The sequence below is a fragment of the Pelodiscus sinensis genome, chromosome 1 (genome assembly GCF_052426305.1).
Source record: "Pelodiscus sinensis isolate ZL-2025 chromosome 1, ASM5242630v1, whole genome shotgun sequence".
NCBI classification, from domain to species: Eukaryota; Metazoa; Chordata; order Testudines; family Trionychidae; genus Pelodiscus; species Pelodiscus sinensis.
In genome coordinates, this window is record NC_143052.1 from 61423778 (window position 1) to 61439891 (window position 16114).

The following is a 16114-nucleotide window of genomic DNA, read 5'->3' on the forward strand; positions in this document are numbered from 1 at the left end:
CTCAGTCACGGGGACTTGACACTTGATAGAGGCAGCGAGAGGAGAGGCAGGAGGCACTGCGGAGATGGTGTTAGGAGGAACTGGCTTTTAAGCCAGCTCCCCCCAGCATCATCTCCTGTTCCTCCCCCTTTGCTGCCTCTCATACAGAGGCAGCAGAGGAGGGGGGAAGTGAGTACTTCAGTACTTGACTCAACTACTCAATAAGCTTAGCCTTATCGGGTAGGCAAGTACTTGACTACTAGCTTACATCCCTAACAAAAAGTCTCATTTAAGTGGTTGTAAGCAATGTTCCCTCTAACTTTTTTCATCCATGTTTCAAAGGGGGAGCATTATGGAGCCCGGAATCAGCTGGGAACTCAGCAGCTGACCCTGGGCTCTACAGCGCTTCGGCGTTTTAAAGGGGCAGCACCGTACAGCTGAGCTGTGGATCAACTGTGCGGCAGCTGCCCTTTGAAACACCATCTTGGGGCTTCAAAGTGGCAGCACTGCATAGCTGTTCCCCAGCTCAGCTGTGCGGCGCTGCCACTTTGAAGTATCCTTCCCCTTTCCCCCGCCCCCCCTTTGCTGTCTCTGTCTGACAGAGGCAGCAAAGAGGGTGTGGTGGGGAATTGACTAGTTGATTGACTATCCGATAAGCATTTGCTTATCCGATAGTCGACTAGTCCTTAACGTCCTTACTTCACATAGGAATTTGTTTTGTGCTGTGTAAAGAGACTCAGTCAGTCATTTACAGAAAGTGAAAGCTAAATAAATATTTAAATATTTGTGCAACTCAACACGTTGTAGTGTCATCGTGGTTGAAGTGCAAAAACAAAATAATTTAATTTATAAAATAAATTATTTCAGGAGAAAATGTGTCATCCAAATACAAATGAGCAAATTTCTACATGAAATACATAGTAAACCAAGAAGCTATTAAAATATGCATTATTAATATACTTCAGGCTGTGTTTGTGAGAAACTTCTTATGAATTGTTATAATTATTACTGTTTGAGGTATTATAAATTTGAAGAGGAAACAACTTGTTACCATATAGTATGGTAGTAGCATTAAAATACAAACCATAGGGGAAAGTAATTACTTGCCATAGATAAATGTGATCCTATAGTTAGTCCATGTACTAATACAAGAGTGAGCAGAGTTAAGGTTGTGTACACCTCTTTAACTTTGGAGTTTCCTGACCTAAGTGACTAACAATATAACCTTAATGTTATCTTAACATAGTTATTTTAACGGAATAAGTATTAAATTGTATTTTACATGATCACTTATTGTATTTGAATTGCCTGTAAATTTATTATAGTTTTCATAGGCATATCTCTAAATCAGAATTTAATTATTACTATGTCTAATTTCCATGAGGTCATGGGAACAATGAAAATACACTTTCCACAGTAAAATCCAGAATTTTTTTTTATCAAAGTTTAGTTGAGCTTTTCAGACGTATAAAAGATTAAATAAAAATGTCCCCTCTAGGGTATCCTGATAAATTATTAGAGAAAAACTGTTATTAACCTTATTAGGTATAACTAAAGAAGACATATTATATTAACTGGAAATTGTTTATGGCAGGCAATTGTCCTTTGCTTTCGACTTCATTTCACGAAAGATAACATCACAAATAATACTGCTGCAGCTACAGTGCGACAAGTAGTTACTGTTGTTTTTGAGAGAGTGGTTTCTGAAGATGAACGATACAAAGGTAGAAGTATTTTAACCTGTTTTCAAGAGCTATATTTAAAACACAAGAATGATTATCTTGGTCAGATTCTGAAATATATCAATATATTGAACACAAAGTTCCTATATTCTGCAAAAATCAGATTATCTCAGGCATAACTCATTCAATTTTGTTGCATAAGATGCACTTTTTTATGTAGTCTAGTACAATGTAGTATTCTTATTCATGATAATTTCCTCAGCCCCTTTCCAGTCCCTTTTTACTGCATAAACAGGCCAGAATGCTGTAGAGTTCTAAAAGCCTGGAGGGAATTTCCCCAGTGAAGAGAACAGAAAACAGCCTTAGGACTGGGGTTTGCCTTAAAGTAAGGATTGAAGGTAGGATGGCCCTGTTGGGACAAGATTGTAGCATGTAGAACTGTGGAGATTGAATAGTTCTGTGATTTATAGGTAGATAGGGACAAGTTAAACTCTTATGTTGGAAGGCCCCAAAACAGCCAGAATTGGGTGAGCACAAAAGTGACTTAAAGTTACCATTTCTCCTCCTCTTCTGGGCTATAAATTCTGTTTTTCACAGCATGGAATATCACCCATTATTACAAATCATTAATAAAATTAATAAAATTCTGACCTGTATTTTTGAAACTTTAAAAGAGATGTTCGTAGAGCAGTTTACTCTTTGTGCCACTTTTTATAGGCATAGATACTTAATTTTAAACATCTTTTGTTCACAAACTTTTTTTTTGAACACAGGTGTTACTGATCAGCCAATTCCAGTTCCAGGAAACAGTAACAGAAGATCTGTCAGTACTCTAAAACCATGTGCTAAAGATGCGTATATGCTTTTTCAGGTATTGGTAGATATTTTGTAGGATTCGTACTTAATAACACTGCAGTTCTGAACAGTTGTTTTTGTTTCTGAAAAGCAGATGAAGTTTCATAACTGAAGTTTTAATTTTTGTTGTTTGATAGTAGAGATGTGGGTTGTGCTTACAAACAGAATATAAAGGCACATTGCAATGTGAATATTGTATTAGTAAAATGCAGATATTTGATAATTATTCATTGCATAAACTAAATTGTTGAAGAGATTATAGTAATGGAGCACTTGTGTGACCAAAAGGATTTTACTCATATAGTGTCTTATTTTCTTTCTTCAGTTTGATAGTCTGTTAATTAGGGATGTTGCGTAATCACAGACAACTCATGCAATTTACTCAAAAAATAATTGTGATTAAAACAATTAATTGCAGTATCAATTGCACTGATAAGCAAGCAATAGAATCCCAATTGAAATTTATTAAATATTTTTATGGTATTTTCAATTATAGTGACTTCAATTACAATATAGAGCACTGTATACTTTGTACTCACTTTATATTATTTTGAGTACAAATATTTGCATTGTAAAATATTTAAATCATCTTATACATGTACTATAGTGCAATATCTTTAACATGAAAGCGCAGCTTACAAATATAACTTTTTTTGTTACATAACTACGCTCACACAAAAAAAAAAAAAAAACAATGAAAAGCTTGAGCTCCTAGAAGTGCATTTAGTCTGTCGTCTTGTTCTGTCAAACAATCTTGTTTACATTTATGGGGGTAATGCTACCTGCTTCTTATTTACAGCATCACTTGAAAGTGAGAACAGGCATTCACATGGCACTTTTGTAGCCAGCATTGCAATGTATTTACATGTTAGATATGCTAAACACCATCATGCTAGAGGACATACTTCCATGCTGATGATGTATTTAAAAATAAAATGCATTGATCAAATTTGTGACTGAACTCCTTGGGGGAGAATTGGTTGCTTCCTGCTCTGTTCTATCCACATTCTGTCATATATTTCACGTTATAACAGTCTCAGATGATGACCCAGCACGCTTTTCGTTTTAAGAACATTTTCACTGCAGATTTGACAAAACACAGTTTCAATGTGAGATGTCTACAGATAGATAAAGCGCTTGACCTAAGGTTTGTGAATCAGAGGTGCCTTCTAAAATCTGAGAGATATGAGGTGTGGAGCATGCTTTCAGAAGTCTTAATAGAGCCGCACTCTGATGCAGAAACTACAGAACCTGAACCTATAACAAAGAAAACCAATCTTCTGTTGATGACATCTGACTCATTAGCCATAAGGAGTCCTGTGGCATCTGAGAGACTTTATTAGGCTTTATTAGGGCATAAGGTTTTATGGGTAAAACTCATGGTAGCACACACAAACCTGTAGGGGAACACGTAAACCATTCTGGATATTCAGTACTGGATTTGAAACTAGCCATCCTTCTGCAAAAGAATTTCAAAAACCAGTTATAAAGGGAGACATCTGAATTGGAATTAATTTGCAAATTCAGCACTATCAATTTAGGATTGAATAAGGATCTCGACTGGTTAACATATTACAAAAGCAATTTTCCCCTCTCTGGATATTCATATCTCCACATCAAATGCTTGAATGACCATCCTGACTTCATTATCTTTGTTAACACAAACAATTTCTCCCTTATATATACACTCCTGCTTCTGTAACTTTTGCTCAAGTTCATCTGATGAAATGGGTTTTACCCACAAAAGCTTATGCCCTAAAAATCTGTTAGTCTCTAAATTGCCACAAGACTCCTTGGTGCTTTTGCAGATTCAGACAGACATGGCTACGCCTCTGAGACTCTGACTCATTAGGTGAACGTGAACATGAGTCAGTTTGTACTGCTTTGGATCATTATGGAGCAGAACACATCAGCATATGCACATGCTCTGGAATAGTGGTTGAGGCATGAAAGGACTTATTTGAATGTGAGGTGAGCTAAATATTCATGTCTTGTGACATAGTCTTCAACAGTGTCATGTGAATACTGGTTCTTGCTTCAGGTGATGTGTAAACAAGTGGCATCTCCTTCAAATGTAAACAGATTTTTTTGAATGGTTGGCTGTACATGAACTAGAACTGAATGGACTTGAAGGCTCTAAAGTTTTACCCATTTTATTTTTGAATGCAGTTTTTTTGTACATAATTCTACATTTGTAAGTTCAATTTTCATGATAAAGTGTTTAAGAAAATAAGAATGGCCATATTGGGTCAGACCAAAGGTCCATCTAGCCCAGTATCCTGTTACCCCAGAGACCCAGGTAAGCAACTGAATACTTTGGGCTGACTATGATTTTGAGTGTCTCTGCACGGAGGTTTGGTTCGGCCTGGCACTCCCGTATATAATCACCGGTAAGAATGACACCGCCAGAGTCCAGAATAAATTTAAACTCAATTATATTATAAATTTGAATAAACACAGCAGTTAACAACATAAACGACAACCCCTGACACTTTTTGTCACACAGCCAATCCACACCCACGAAGAAATAGAAGATAGTACAGAAAACCCGAAAAGGTAAAAAACTTTACAATTGGTAGGTGGTACAGTGGAGGAACCAGACAGGATTCGGGTAGGTTGCTCAGACCTTCAACTCTAGGGCTAGTTATAGCCATTGGGGACGAACACCGAGTGGTCCCTCAAAGATTCTAGGTGGTATTATAACGGAGCAGTTCCGGAAGGGCCTGGGCCTTCACCACAGTAGTCCGAAATGTCCGCAAATAACCACTCTTGCTTTTAGTTTCACCGATGCTTGGGCATTCACCACAACTTGGGAACCCAGACAGCTGAAGTGTTTCCAGCTATGATGGTGAGGATGCTCAGTCTCTAATTGACACTCCAACATGCAGTAACTGAGCCTTCGCTACTGTCTACGCTGAAAGATATCACAGAGGCCTGAGAATCTCACCATCCTTGAGTCCAACGAAGCAGCAACTGAGAAAGAAGCAACCCGAGCCTTAGGGCAGGACCTCCTTTTAAAAAGTCCTTGGCGGGAAAAGGAGGATTGTGCTGTGTGCACATTAGATGGTGCAGAGTGCAAACAGTTAGTGCTGGGTGCGGATGTTTAGTGCCATGGGCAAATGACTGTAAGTGACGTGTGCAACTTTTAGTACTGAGTGCAGCATTCTTCTGGCGGGAAAATTGAGGCCATACCAGTTCCTTTGCCTCGAACAGTCCCAATAGTTCATAGATGGTAAAATGGACCTGAGTATTCAAAATGGAAGTTGGATTGCACTGTCCATATTAGCACATAGCAGCACTCAAATTAATCCCAACAATCCTGTCTTCTCACAGTGGTCAATACAAGGTGCCTCAGAGGGAATGAACAGAATATGTAATCCACAAGTGATCCCACCTCTGACTCCCATTCCCAGCCTCTGACAAACAGAGGCTAGGGAAACTATCCCACACATCTGGCTAATAAGCATTGATGGACCTATTCTCCATGAATTTATCTATTTATTTTTAGGGTTGTTAAATTTAGATTAGTTAATACATTGAATAGTCGACGGGATTTCCATCGACTATTCGATTATTCTATAAGGGTGCCTCCACTTTTGAATTGTAGTAAGAGCCATGCTGGACTCTTGCTACAGTTCAAAAGCGAAAGCCCCACAGGAAGTGCAGGGACTAGCAGGGGACTTGCCCTGCAATCCCTGTGGTGCCTGAGACTTTGAAATGAGCAAGAACTCCAGTGGGGCTCTTGTACACTTCAAAAGTAGAAGCCACGAAGGGAGCATGGGGCCAGTCCTCTGCTGGCCCTGTGCTCCTTGTGGCGCTTGACCCTTTGAAATATACAAGAGCCCCAGTAGAGCTCTTGTCCATTTTAAAAGGAAATCCTGCAGGGAGTGTGGGACTAACGGGGTACTCTCCTGCTGACCCTGTGCTCCATGTGGCGCTTGACCCTTTGAAATGTACAAGAGCCCCGGGTGGGCTCTTCTACATTTCAAAAGAAAGCCCTGCAGGGAGCGTGGGACCCTGCTGGCCCTGTGTTCCCTGTTGTGCCTGAGCCTTTGAAATGTACAAGACCCCCTCTGGATTCTTGTACATTTCAAAAGCAGAATCACAGCAGAAGCGGTGAGAGTAAAGATTGCTTCAGTCCCCGTTCTTGCCATTTCCTGCTGTGGCTCTACCTCTCCTTCCCCCTGCGGAGACGATGTTGAGGGGAACTGGCTTTGATGACCCCAATTCTTGTTTCTTATTATGGAAACAAGCAAATAACTTATTCACTTTCTCCACACCAGTCGTAATTTTATAGACCTCTATTGCATCCCCCTTAGTCTAGTTTTTCTAAGCTGAAAAGTCTCCTTCTCTCTACTCTCTCTTCACATGGCAACCATTCCAAACCAATAATCATTTTTGTTGCTCTTTTCTGAAGTTTTTCCAATGCTAAAAATCTTTTTTTTTTAAATGAGGTGACCACATCTATATGCAGTATTTAAGATGTGGGCATACCATGGATTTATACAGGGAATAAGATATTCTCTGTCCTTTTTTAATGATTTTTATGGTACTCATAATGGAGGAATTATTTATTTTATTTTACTGTTCAAATATTTGTAATTATATGGCACTGTACATTTTGTATTTGATGTTGTAATAAAAATCAGTATATTTTAAAATGTGCAAAACATTCAAAAATAAAGTTGCATTCTATCATTTTTATAGTGATTATTAATTGTGATTAATCACAATTTTTAATTGCTAGACAGTCCTCCTATTAATCCATTACATTTGTCCATTATACTTACACATACCTTCTTTTAAAATATTTTGTTTTGAATTTTTGTGTGTGCATCCAAGTCATCTTTTTGATAAAAGTATACCTTTTAGAAATCACATATGGACATCATGCTCATTATTACAACCTAGAGTTTTCAATCTTTTTTTAAGGTTATCATAATCAATAAGGTATTCTGTTCCATATTAGAGATGGGAAACTGAAGATAGGATGAATATTGGGGAAGACTACTGAAATGAGATGTGTGAAACTGGCTTATACTAATGACTCCAAGTACATATGCTTACTAAGGCTAAGGCTAAGTCTGTACTGGAGAAGAAAATTGATGCAAGATGAACAACTGCAGCTACATGAATTGCGTAGCTGAAGTCGACACCTTGCGTCGATTTTTCTGGAGTGACCCCACAGCAGGAGGAGTATCACGCTTGACGGGGTTCAGATGTGTTTATATATGTAAGGGGAAAAGTTAATTTTAGGCTGGAAAATAATTAATTACCGAGAAGGAAGAGATCTTTCTTATGTGATATATTTGTTTGTGTTTCTCAGGATCTTTGCCAGTTGGTTAATGCTGATGCGCCTTACTGGCTGGTGGGTATGACGGAAATGACCCGGACGTTTGGCCTTGAACTTCTTGAGTCAGTTCTCAATGATTTCCCTCAAGTGTTTTTACAAGTAAGTTCTTCCTTCAAAAGAGGGCCAGGAAGGAATGCTTAATTTTTGTAGGAATATCCTTTCCACTGGGCATAACTCTCCTATTAAATATATTTTCTAAAAGTGAGAATTAACAAATTCTTACGTCAGATTTTTAGTAAAACAAACTGATGATCTGAGAACCTTTTGAAAGTGGCTGTGATATTTAGTTTGTGCATATTGGCATTTTTATTTTTCTTGACCTGAAAGGTACAATTGTTGCCCTTTTTTCTTTTTGAGTGTCACACACACATCTCTGTTTTTGTTCATTTGGCAGTATATATATATGTGATTGTTTATATGTAAATACATGCAACGTGTGATTCTGTATAAACCATTGGTCTCTTCTTAAATTTCCTGTCAAGGTGTGTGTGGCACATTTTTTTGTCCTTATGCATTATTTATGAATTTTTAGAAGCTATTGCTGCAGAACTAGGGGTGTTAAATTTAATCAACTAATCGACTAGTTGATGGAATTTACTTCAACAAATCGATTAGTTGATAAGCACGGGAGCCTCAGCGTCTCTGTCTTTTAAATGTATTAAGAGTTGGCATTTATTCAGAGGTAGCAAGAGTTGGGGAACAGGAGTCAGCACTGGGGGGAGTCTGCTTAAAAGGCGATTTTCCCCCCAGCATCGTCTCTGTAGGGGGCAGAAGAGGCAGACGGAGCGGGGGCCAGGTGCGAGCCGAGAATCAGTTGATTTCCGGTTCGCGCCCAGTCTCAGATGCTGTGCCTCTGCTTTTTAAATGTATAAAGAGCCTGCTGGCTCTTAGTACGTTTAAAAAGCAGAAGGCTCTTAATGCATTTAAAAGGCTGGTGTGCAGCAGTGGCAACCCGGCGCAAGCTGTCACAGCTGATACCTGGCTCTCTCTCCTTTCCCTTGCATTTCTGTCGGCAGCTGTTAATACATTTAAAAAGCAGAAGCATGGGGCGTCTAAGATTGGGCATGAGCTGGGAATCAACTGATCAGCTGATTCCCAGCTCATGCCTGGTTCCCACTCTGCCTCTGCCTCCCCTGCTCACCACGGAGACAGTGCTGGGGGGGAACCGGCTTTTAAGCCGGCTGCCCCCAGCACTGACTCTTCATCCCTTTCCCTTGCTACCTCTGAATAACTTGCTCAACATTGTGGAAACAAGAATTTTCAATTTGCATGACTTTGGTGCATGGAAACGTTCAACTTTTACTTTTCAGTAACCCATTCAGTAGCAAGGTATATAAGTCATGTACTGGTAGATTAGTTTAATTTATAAAAAGCAGGGAGAAGGAATGTAGCATGAAAAGCAACATATGCTGTTTGAACATAGTTTCCTTGCTGCATGCCTCCTTTCTATTCCCTCAGTAAATAATTTACACCAACATTTATACAGGCGGCCCCCGACTTGCGACCGCCCGAGTTCCGACCTCGCACTTACAACCATTTTTGTAAGTGCGGAAGAGGCTGAAAACCCCCGACTTATGTCCTTGGCCTGCATTTAAGATAGCACACAGCGCCTACCAATGAGGGTTCAAGTTACAATGCCCCCTACTTTCGACGCTTCACCAGAAACCAATCGTGTCGCAAATTGGGGGCCTTCTGTATCACTTCTGAATTTGGTCACGTATATATTCATAGTACTAAGAGCATATTCTAAATAGAGTGAATATTTTTTTTCCAATCAAATTAAATGATTCTCAAGAGTTGGACAAAGATTAATCACTGACATCTTTCCAGGTTAGGGATGTTAGATAGCATGTAATTGAACAGTCGTGTAACCACATAAAATTTTAGTGGTTATGACTATTCGATAGTCCCAAGAGGCATGACCAACAGCCTGTGCAGCTGGCTTCCTGCATGTATTCGCTCCTGCCTGTCCCCCTCACCTTCTGTGCTGCTGTCTCTATCAGAGGCAGCAGTATAGGGGTGGGGGAGACAGGCAGATCTGGTGTTCATGGGGAGCTGCTTAAAGTCTGCTCCCTGTAGGCATTCACTCCTGCCTCTCCCACATTGCTGCCGGTTGGGGGGGGTGGAGGGGAGATGGGGGAGAGGGTGGCGGGAATTCATGTAGTCAACAGGATTAACTGATAAGCTCAGGCTTATTAGTTGTGTAGTGGTCTACACATTGACATCCCTATTCCAGGTAACACCATCTCCAATATTTTAATTTCCTTTTTCTTAACTACTGGATTAATTCAATAAAAATGGCTATGGTTATTGGCTTAGGTACTGATACCTACCGAAGAAAGTTTACTGTTAAATCCTAGAATTGATTACTGTTTTAATTTACAAAACTCATTGTTAAATTTTTTTCTTTACAGCATCAAGAATTTAGTTTCCTTCTTAAAGAGAGGGTTTGCCCTCTTGTGATCAAGCTGTTCTCCCCAAATATCAAGTTCAGACAGGGTTCCAGCACATCATCTTCACCTGCGCCAGTAGAAAAACCATATTTTCCTATTTGCATGCGCCTGCTGAGAGTAGTCTCTGTTTTGATCAAGCAGTTTTACAGTTTGCTGGTAAGAATATACTCCAGTATTGCTTTCAGAGATCTACACTTCTTGGATGTGTGCTTGCACTCTGTATCAGGGTGTGCTAGCTGCTTGTAAATATCAACTTACTAATGGTTACAGTTGTATACACTGGATATAGTTTTCAGTATTTGCATGTTCACTTACTATGATTTGTGTTTGTGGACAGTACAGCCTTTCCACCTCCTCCCCCTCCTTATTGAAATGGAATATACTCAGACACTTTAGTGATAGAGAGAGATCATTATGATCATCTAGTTTGACCTTCTGCACACCTCCTCTCCCATCTATTCCTGTAGTGGACCTTTAAACTCTGATTGAGTTTCTGAAGCCCTCAAATCTAGATTTAAAGAATTTAGTTATAGAGAATCTACAATTTACTCTAGTTCAAACCAGCAAGTGACCTTTGTCCCATATTACAGAGGAAAGTGAACTCCCTGTTTCCCTCTGAGGGTATGTTCCTATGTGACCTGGGGAATAATTCTTTCTCACCTCCCAATATGCAACCAGTTAGACCCTGAGCATATGAGCAAGAACCATCAGCTAAACACCTGGGAGAGAATTATCTATAGTAATTTAGAACAGTCTCCCTCTAGTGCTGTCGTGGGCAAACTACAGCTTGCTGGCCAACTTGGCCCATCAGAGTAATCCATTGGCATGCTGCTAGACATTTTGCTGACATTGACCATCTGCAGGCATGGCCCTCAATTGCTCCCACTGGCTATGGTTCTCCGTCCCCAGCCAACGGAAGCCGCAGGAAGTGGCACGAGCCACAGGGATGTGCTGTAGGCTGTAAGTTCCCCATCTCTGTTTTAGAGCAGAGCTTCTCAATTTTTTTTTCTGAGCCCTCCCTTCCCCAACTAAGGATGTTAAGTATCGGGTAAATGCATTTTTGCATTGACTATTTGCTGGTTCATATTCTCATATATGTCCTTCTTTAAATTCCACTAAACTATTTTTCTGAATATTTTCCCATGACCTGCCAGTTTCAGAGATTGTGAACATTGTGTGCCATTCAGTGTCTGATATTTGACATATCTAATGAGATACAAGTAATTTAGTTTGCAGATAAGACATGTAAGAACAAGACTTCAGATCTGGGGAAAATGATGGTGTATTCCATTTTGTTCTCACTTGTTCCTTCCTTTTATTTTTAGACAGTAGTTGTAAGATGTTAGGTAACTATAACCATTTCTGTTGCACCCACATTTTTCAAGAATGGTTGAAATAAATTTTAAAAAGAGTTGGATCATTAACTACCTTCCAATACATATTTTTTATTACCATAAAGGTCTTGAATAGCTATTTTATCTTGATTCTTAATTTAAAGCTCAATTCCATATCTTTTGGCTTGACAGCAGTTGTTTCTTCTGTAAGTGTTAATAGTTCAGTGGGAGGCTTTCTGATTTGTACATTTCAAACTGGTTAGAAGCACAAGCATTTAGATTGGTGTGAGGAACCTTTTTGGGTTGGGGGCTGCTGACCCCCCAGGCAAGTAGATGTTGTGTGCTCTAGCCCCACAGTGGGATGGCGGGCTGGGGGATGAGGTCTGGATTGCCAGCCAGGCTCCACCCATGATTTTGATGCCTGTTAAAGCTATTTGTAGTATGAAACCCTGTTTTTTCACTCTAATGATTAACCTTCAGCTACTGCTTACTTCTCTGCCTTTAGATAAGCCAAACTAATATGGGCTTGTTCTTTAGTATTTTTTAAAACTTGTTTAGAAATTGCTGTAAAGTGTTTAAATCCTTTTAAAGCCTTTGGATGCACAGTATATGCTTCATAAATCAATACTTGTGTGATGATTTGTGGGGTGTGTGCGAGGATTGGCAGGGGAAAGGATTTTTTAAAACTTGCTTACAGGAATTATAAACCCTAAGCTAAACAGAATAACTCTATATGTGCAAGAGATACTGGCATTTGCTGCTATAATACAAGCTTAGGGATGATATAATACAGTCTTTCCCCGAATTACGAATGAGTTACGGAGAAAACACTTGGCTGTAACTCGATCTGTTCGTAACTTGGACCCCATTGTGTTACATAGCGACCGCGCTGTTCGTAAGCGTGGGTTGCATTCGTAACTCGGGGACCGCCTTTACGACTGCTCCATGGGAGCTTTGGTCGTAAATGCAAACAATCATAACTCGACCGTTCACAACTTGGGGACCGGCTGTACATTTTTTTTTCTTTTTATGACTATAGCCCATTTCTTTCAGGTAACAGAATGTGAGATCTTTCTGTCACTGCTAGTGAAGTTTCTGGACGCAGACAAACCACAGTGGCTAAGAGCTGTTGCAGTGGAATCTATCCACAGGCTTTGTGTGCAGCCTCAGTTGTTAAGGTAATATTTATGCCATATTTTACTTTATGTATTAATTGAAAATATATTTGTAGCAAAAAAAAAAAGGTTTAAAATACTTGTGCTAAGTTTTTAGGTACTTAAAAGCAATACAATTTGCAGGATGAAGTGTTGTTGAAGTACAGGGGAATGTTTATTGACCGTTGGGCATCAAGTCATTATTAATAGACTTGTTTGGTTTAATGCAGGAGTGGAGAACCTCTGCTGACCGCACATGGTTTGTCAGGGTTAGCTGATGGTGGGCTGCCAGGCGATTTGTTCACCTGAGCGTCTGCAGAAATAGCTGCTCACAGCTGTTCACAGCTAATAGGAGCAGCAGGAAGTCGCATGGGCTAGGCCACCACTTCTGGTAGGTCTGATTTGCCAAGAAAGGGAACCATGGCCACAAGGAGCTGAGGCACTGTGCCTGTGGCATTCAGGTAAACATACTGTCTGGCAGCCTGCCAGTGGCTAATGCTAATGAAACTTATGTGGCCCATGGACCGGAGGTTCCCTGCCTCAATTCAGTGCTTTGAAACTTGAGTTTTTTTTCCAAAATTTAAAAATGTTATAAGCTCAACATATAAGCATTGCCCATACCATACCTGCATGCTAATTTAAATAGGTGGCTTTAACAATGTACTTTTTACTCATTAATTCATTGACTATATGCTCAAAAATATTTTAAAACATTTTACAGGTCCTTTTGTCAGTCCTATGATATGAAACCGCACTCTACCAAGGTTTTCCGTGATATTGTAAATGCACTGGGATCATTCATTCAGTCGCTGTTTCTTGTACCAAGCACAGGAAACACATCAACTGCAATAACCCAAACTGGTAAAAGCTTGTCTGCATTTTTTTATTTCAAATAATGTCATAATAATTTCTTAAAATAGTTAACAAATTATTTGTGCATATGAGATTTGCTTATTTGATACAATTCTCAGTATAAATGTATTTCTTGTGAAAGTGAGAAACTAGTTTGAACCCAGAAAAGTGTAGTGTTGTTCAGATTTCTCTATATGCCTTTATTTCTGGTTGTGTTATGGTCTAAAAGCATGTTGCAAAGGTTAGGTATGGGGTGGCCAATCTTCGGCTCGCGAGCCGCATGCGGCTCTTTAAAGGAAAAATTGCAGCACCCGCGGCTCTTCTCACGGTCCCCTATTCTGACCTTATTTTCTTTGTCTGGGCAGGGCGCCTCTTGGCGCAGTGAGATCCGACACTGCGGCGGACAGAAGCCTGCTTGGGCCCCACGCGGCTTTTAAAGGGGCAGCGGTTTTTTGTTTTGTTTTTCTCAACAGCTTATTTCCCTTGACTCTTTGCACTGTATCCACCACTATTTTGGCTCTTCGTCTGTAACAGGTTGACCACCCCTGGGTTAGGTCATTCTGTTTGTACTTGGCAGTAGGATGAGACATGTCAGTCTCTGTCAACAGGGGAATGTCCTGATACATGACATTCATTGCAGTTTTAACTTACTTTTCTGTGTTAGCCAGGACACTCCCTATCCCCACTTCCTGAGCTGTAGCGCTTTTCTAAGGGAAATAGAAAACTTCAGTTAAAATTTCTGGCTATCAGAAGTTTGGCCCAAATTGTCAAATTCCCAGTTGTTTCCCAGGACACATTTTGTCTTTGGGGAGACTTTTTTCCTTTCTACTTTACTTCTCCTTCTGAGGTATTTGCAGCCGCTCATATGTCTGTGATGCTACACAGGTGGAAGTCAACCACTTGACATTCTTACCTACAAAAAAGGAAATGATTCCAAATTTGGTGTAATTCTAAATACACAGACTCATTCATGCCCTTCCTTCCTCTGATTTTAGACTTATGTGATAAACCTCAAAAAGTCAAAGCTCTCACTCTGCTTCCTTAAGGTACCCTTTATGTTACTAATGGCTTTCCGCTGCAAAGTTAGTTTTCATCTACTGATGTAGCTTCCTTAAGGCATTGGAAATCTCTTCCTGCGTGTGGCACTACTCACGCCAACCTGGAATCTTAACTTACTTCTTAGAGGTGTCTAGGCCTCCCGTTGAACTCATTGCAACTTACTCTGACTCCTATCCATGAGGACAGTTTTTCTAATTGCCATCACCTCAGCTAGGTACATAGACGTCGTGGCATTGATGAGAATTTGTGGTATTTCATGGGGGTTTTTTTAAGACAAAATCACTTGTAAGCTCACTTCCCAATTTTTCCCTAAAGTTGCTTCCACTTTCCATATGAGCCAGCAGATCCAGCTCCCTGTCTTTTCCCCACAAACCCACATCACAACAACAGAGAAGTGATTCTGCATATACTACATGTTAGAATCACACTAGCATTCTATTTGGACAGGATTAATGACTTTAGGAAATCCTCTTAGCCCTTCATTTTGTTTGTGGAAACATCCAGAGGCTCCTGAATACTGTCTCAAAGGCTATCCAAACCCTTCTCCCTCTACTTTGGAGTTCTCAATATGGAGCTCTGAAGCAGAGGAAGAACTGGGAGAGGGGAGGGAGGGGGTTCACCTGTGCATTGCTGGATAGTCTTGAGGCAGACCACTTGGGAGGGACAGCACATGTGCTAGCTGAACCAACACTGTTACTTAAAATCTCTCATTAGAGGCGCAAGGGTGCAGATATGCCTCTGGTGGAGCACTAACAGTGGGACACATCTTGAAGAGCCATTGTTATTACACAAGTCAAGTAACTTTCTCTTCTCATCTGTCTCGGTTCTACAATGGGAAACTGTGATTAGCTGGGGGTAGTAGAGCAGTAATCAGAAAAGTAGATTTACACTTCTCACTTCTGTATGCAGACACGGCGGTAAGTGAATAGTCCTCCATCCGATAAGCATAAGCTTATCGGACCGAAGAGTAGTTGCTTCCCCCCCCCTCCTCTCGCTGCCTATTAGGGATGTTAAAAATGTGGTTAATTGATGCTGACTCCGGGCTGCACGTGGGTGCCTGCTTTGAAATGTACATTCTTCTGAGTGATTGCTCATGTGCATTCCAATATAGGTGTGTGCGTGCAGCATGCACTTGCCGTCGGAGACTTTTCCCTCAGCAGTACCCTTAGGGCCGGCAGGGAGCCCCCTGGAGTGGCGCTGCAATATCGGCCCATATATACCCCTTCTTGGCCCCCTCACCCACTCAGTTCCTTCTTACCACTGTGAAGGTTGTTGGAACAACCCTCGACTCGTCTTTGAGTCGTTCTTTTCACTGTTCTTCTCCTTTGTTAGCAAACTTTTGTTAAGTACCTGTTAATTTAGTTAAAGACTTTCATTTGTAGTTTGCTTTTTA

At 40.3% G+C, this 16114-nt stretch overlaps 1 protein-coding gene across 6 annotated transcripts in view; it reads left to right on the plus strand.

The window, feature by feature from the left end:
* MON2 (MON2 regulator of endosome-to-Golgi trafficking) overlaps positions 1-16114 on the plus strand; it is a 161699-nt gene that overhangs the window by 34472 nt on the left and 111113 nt on the right. For all 6 annotated transcript variants that reach the window (XM_075930840.2, XM_075930828.2, XM_075930836.2 and 3 more), the window contains 6 exons: positions 1574-1703; positions 2435-2532; positions 7843-7968; positions 10284-10478; positions 12710-12834; positions 13532-13671. In XM_075930840.2, coding sequence (XP_075786955.1) covers positions 1574-1703; positions 2435-2532; positions 7843-7968; positions 10284-10478; positions 12710-12834; positions 13532-13671 — 814 coding nt within the window. The remainder of the gene's footprint in view (positions 1-1573; positions 1704-2434; positions 2533-7842; positions 7969-10283; positions 10479-12709; positions 12835-13531; positions 13672-16114) is intronic.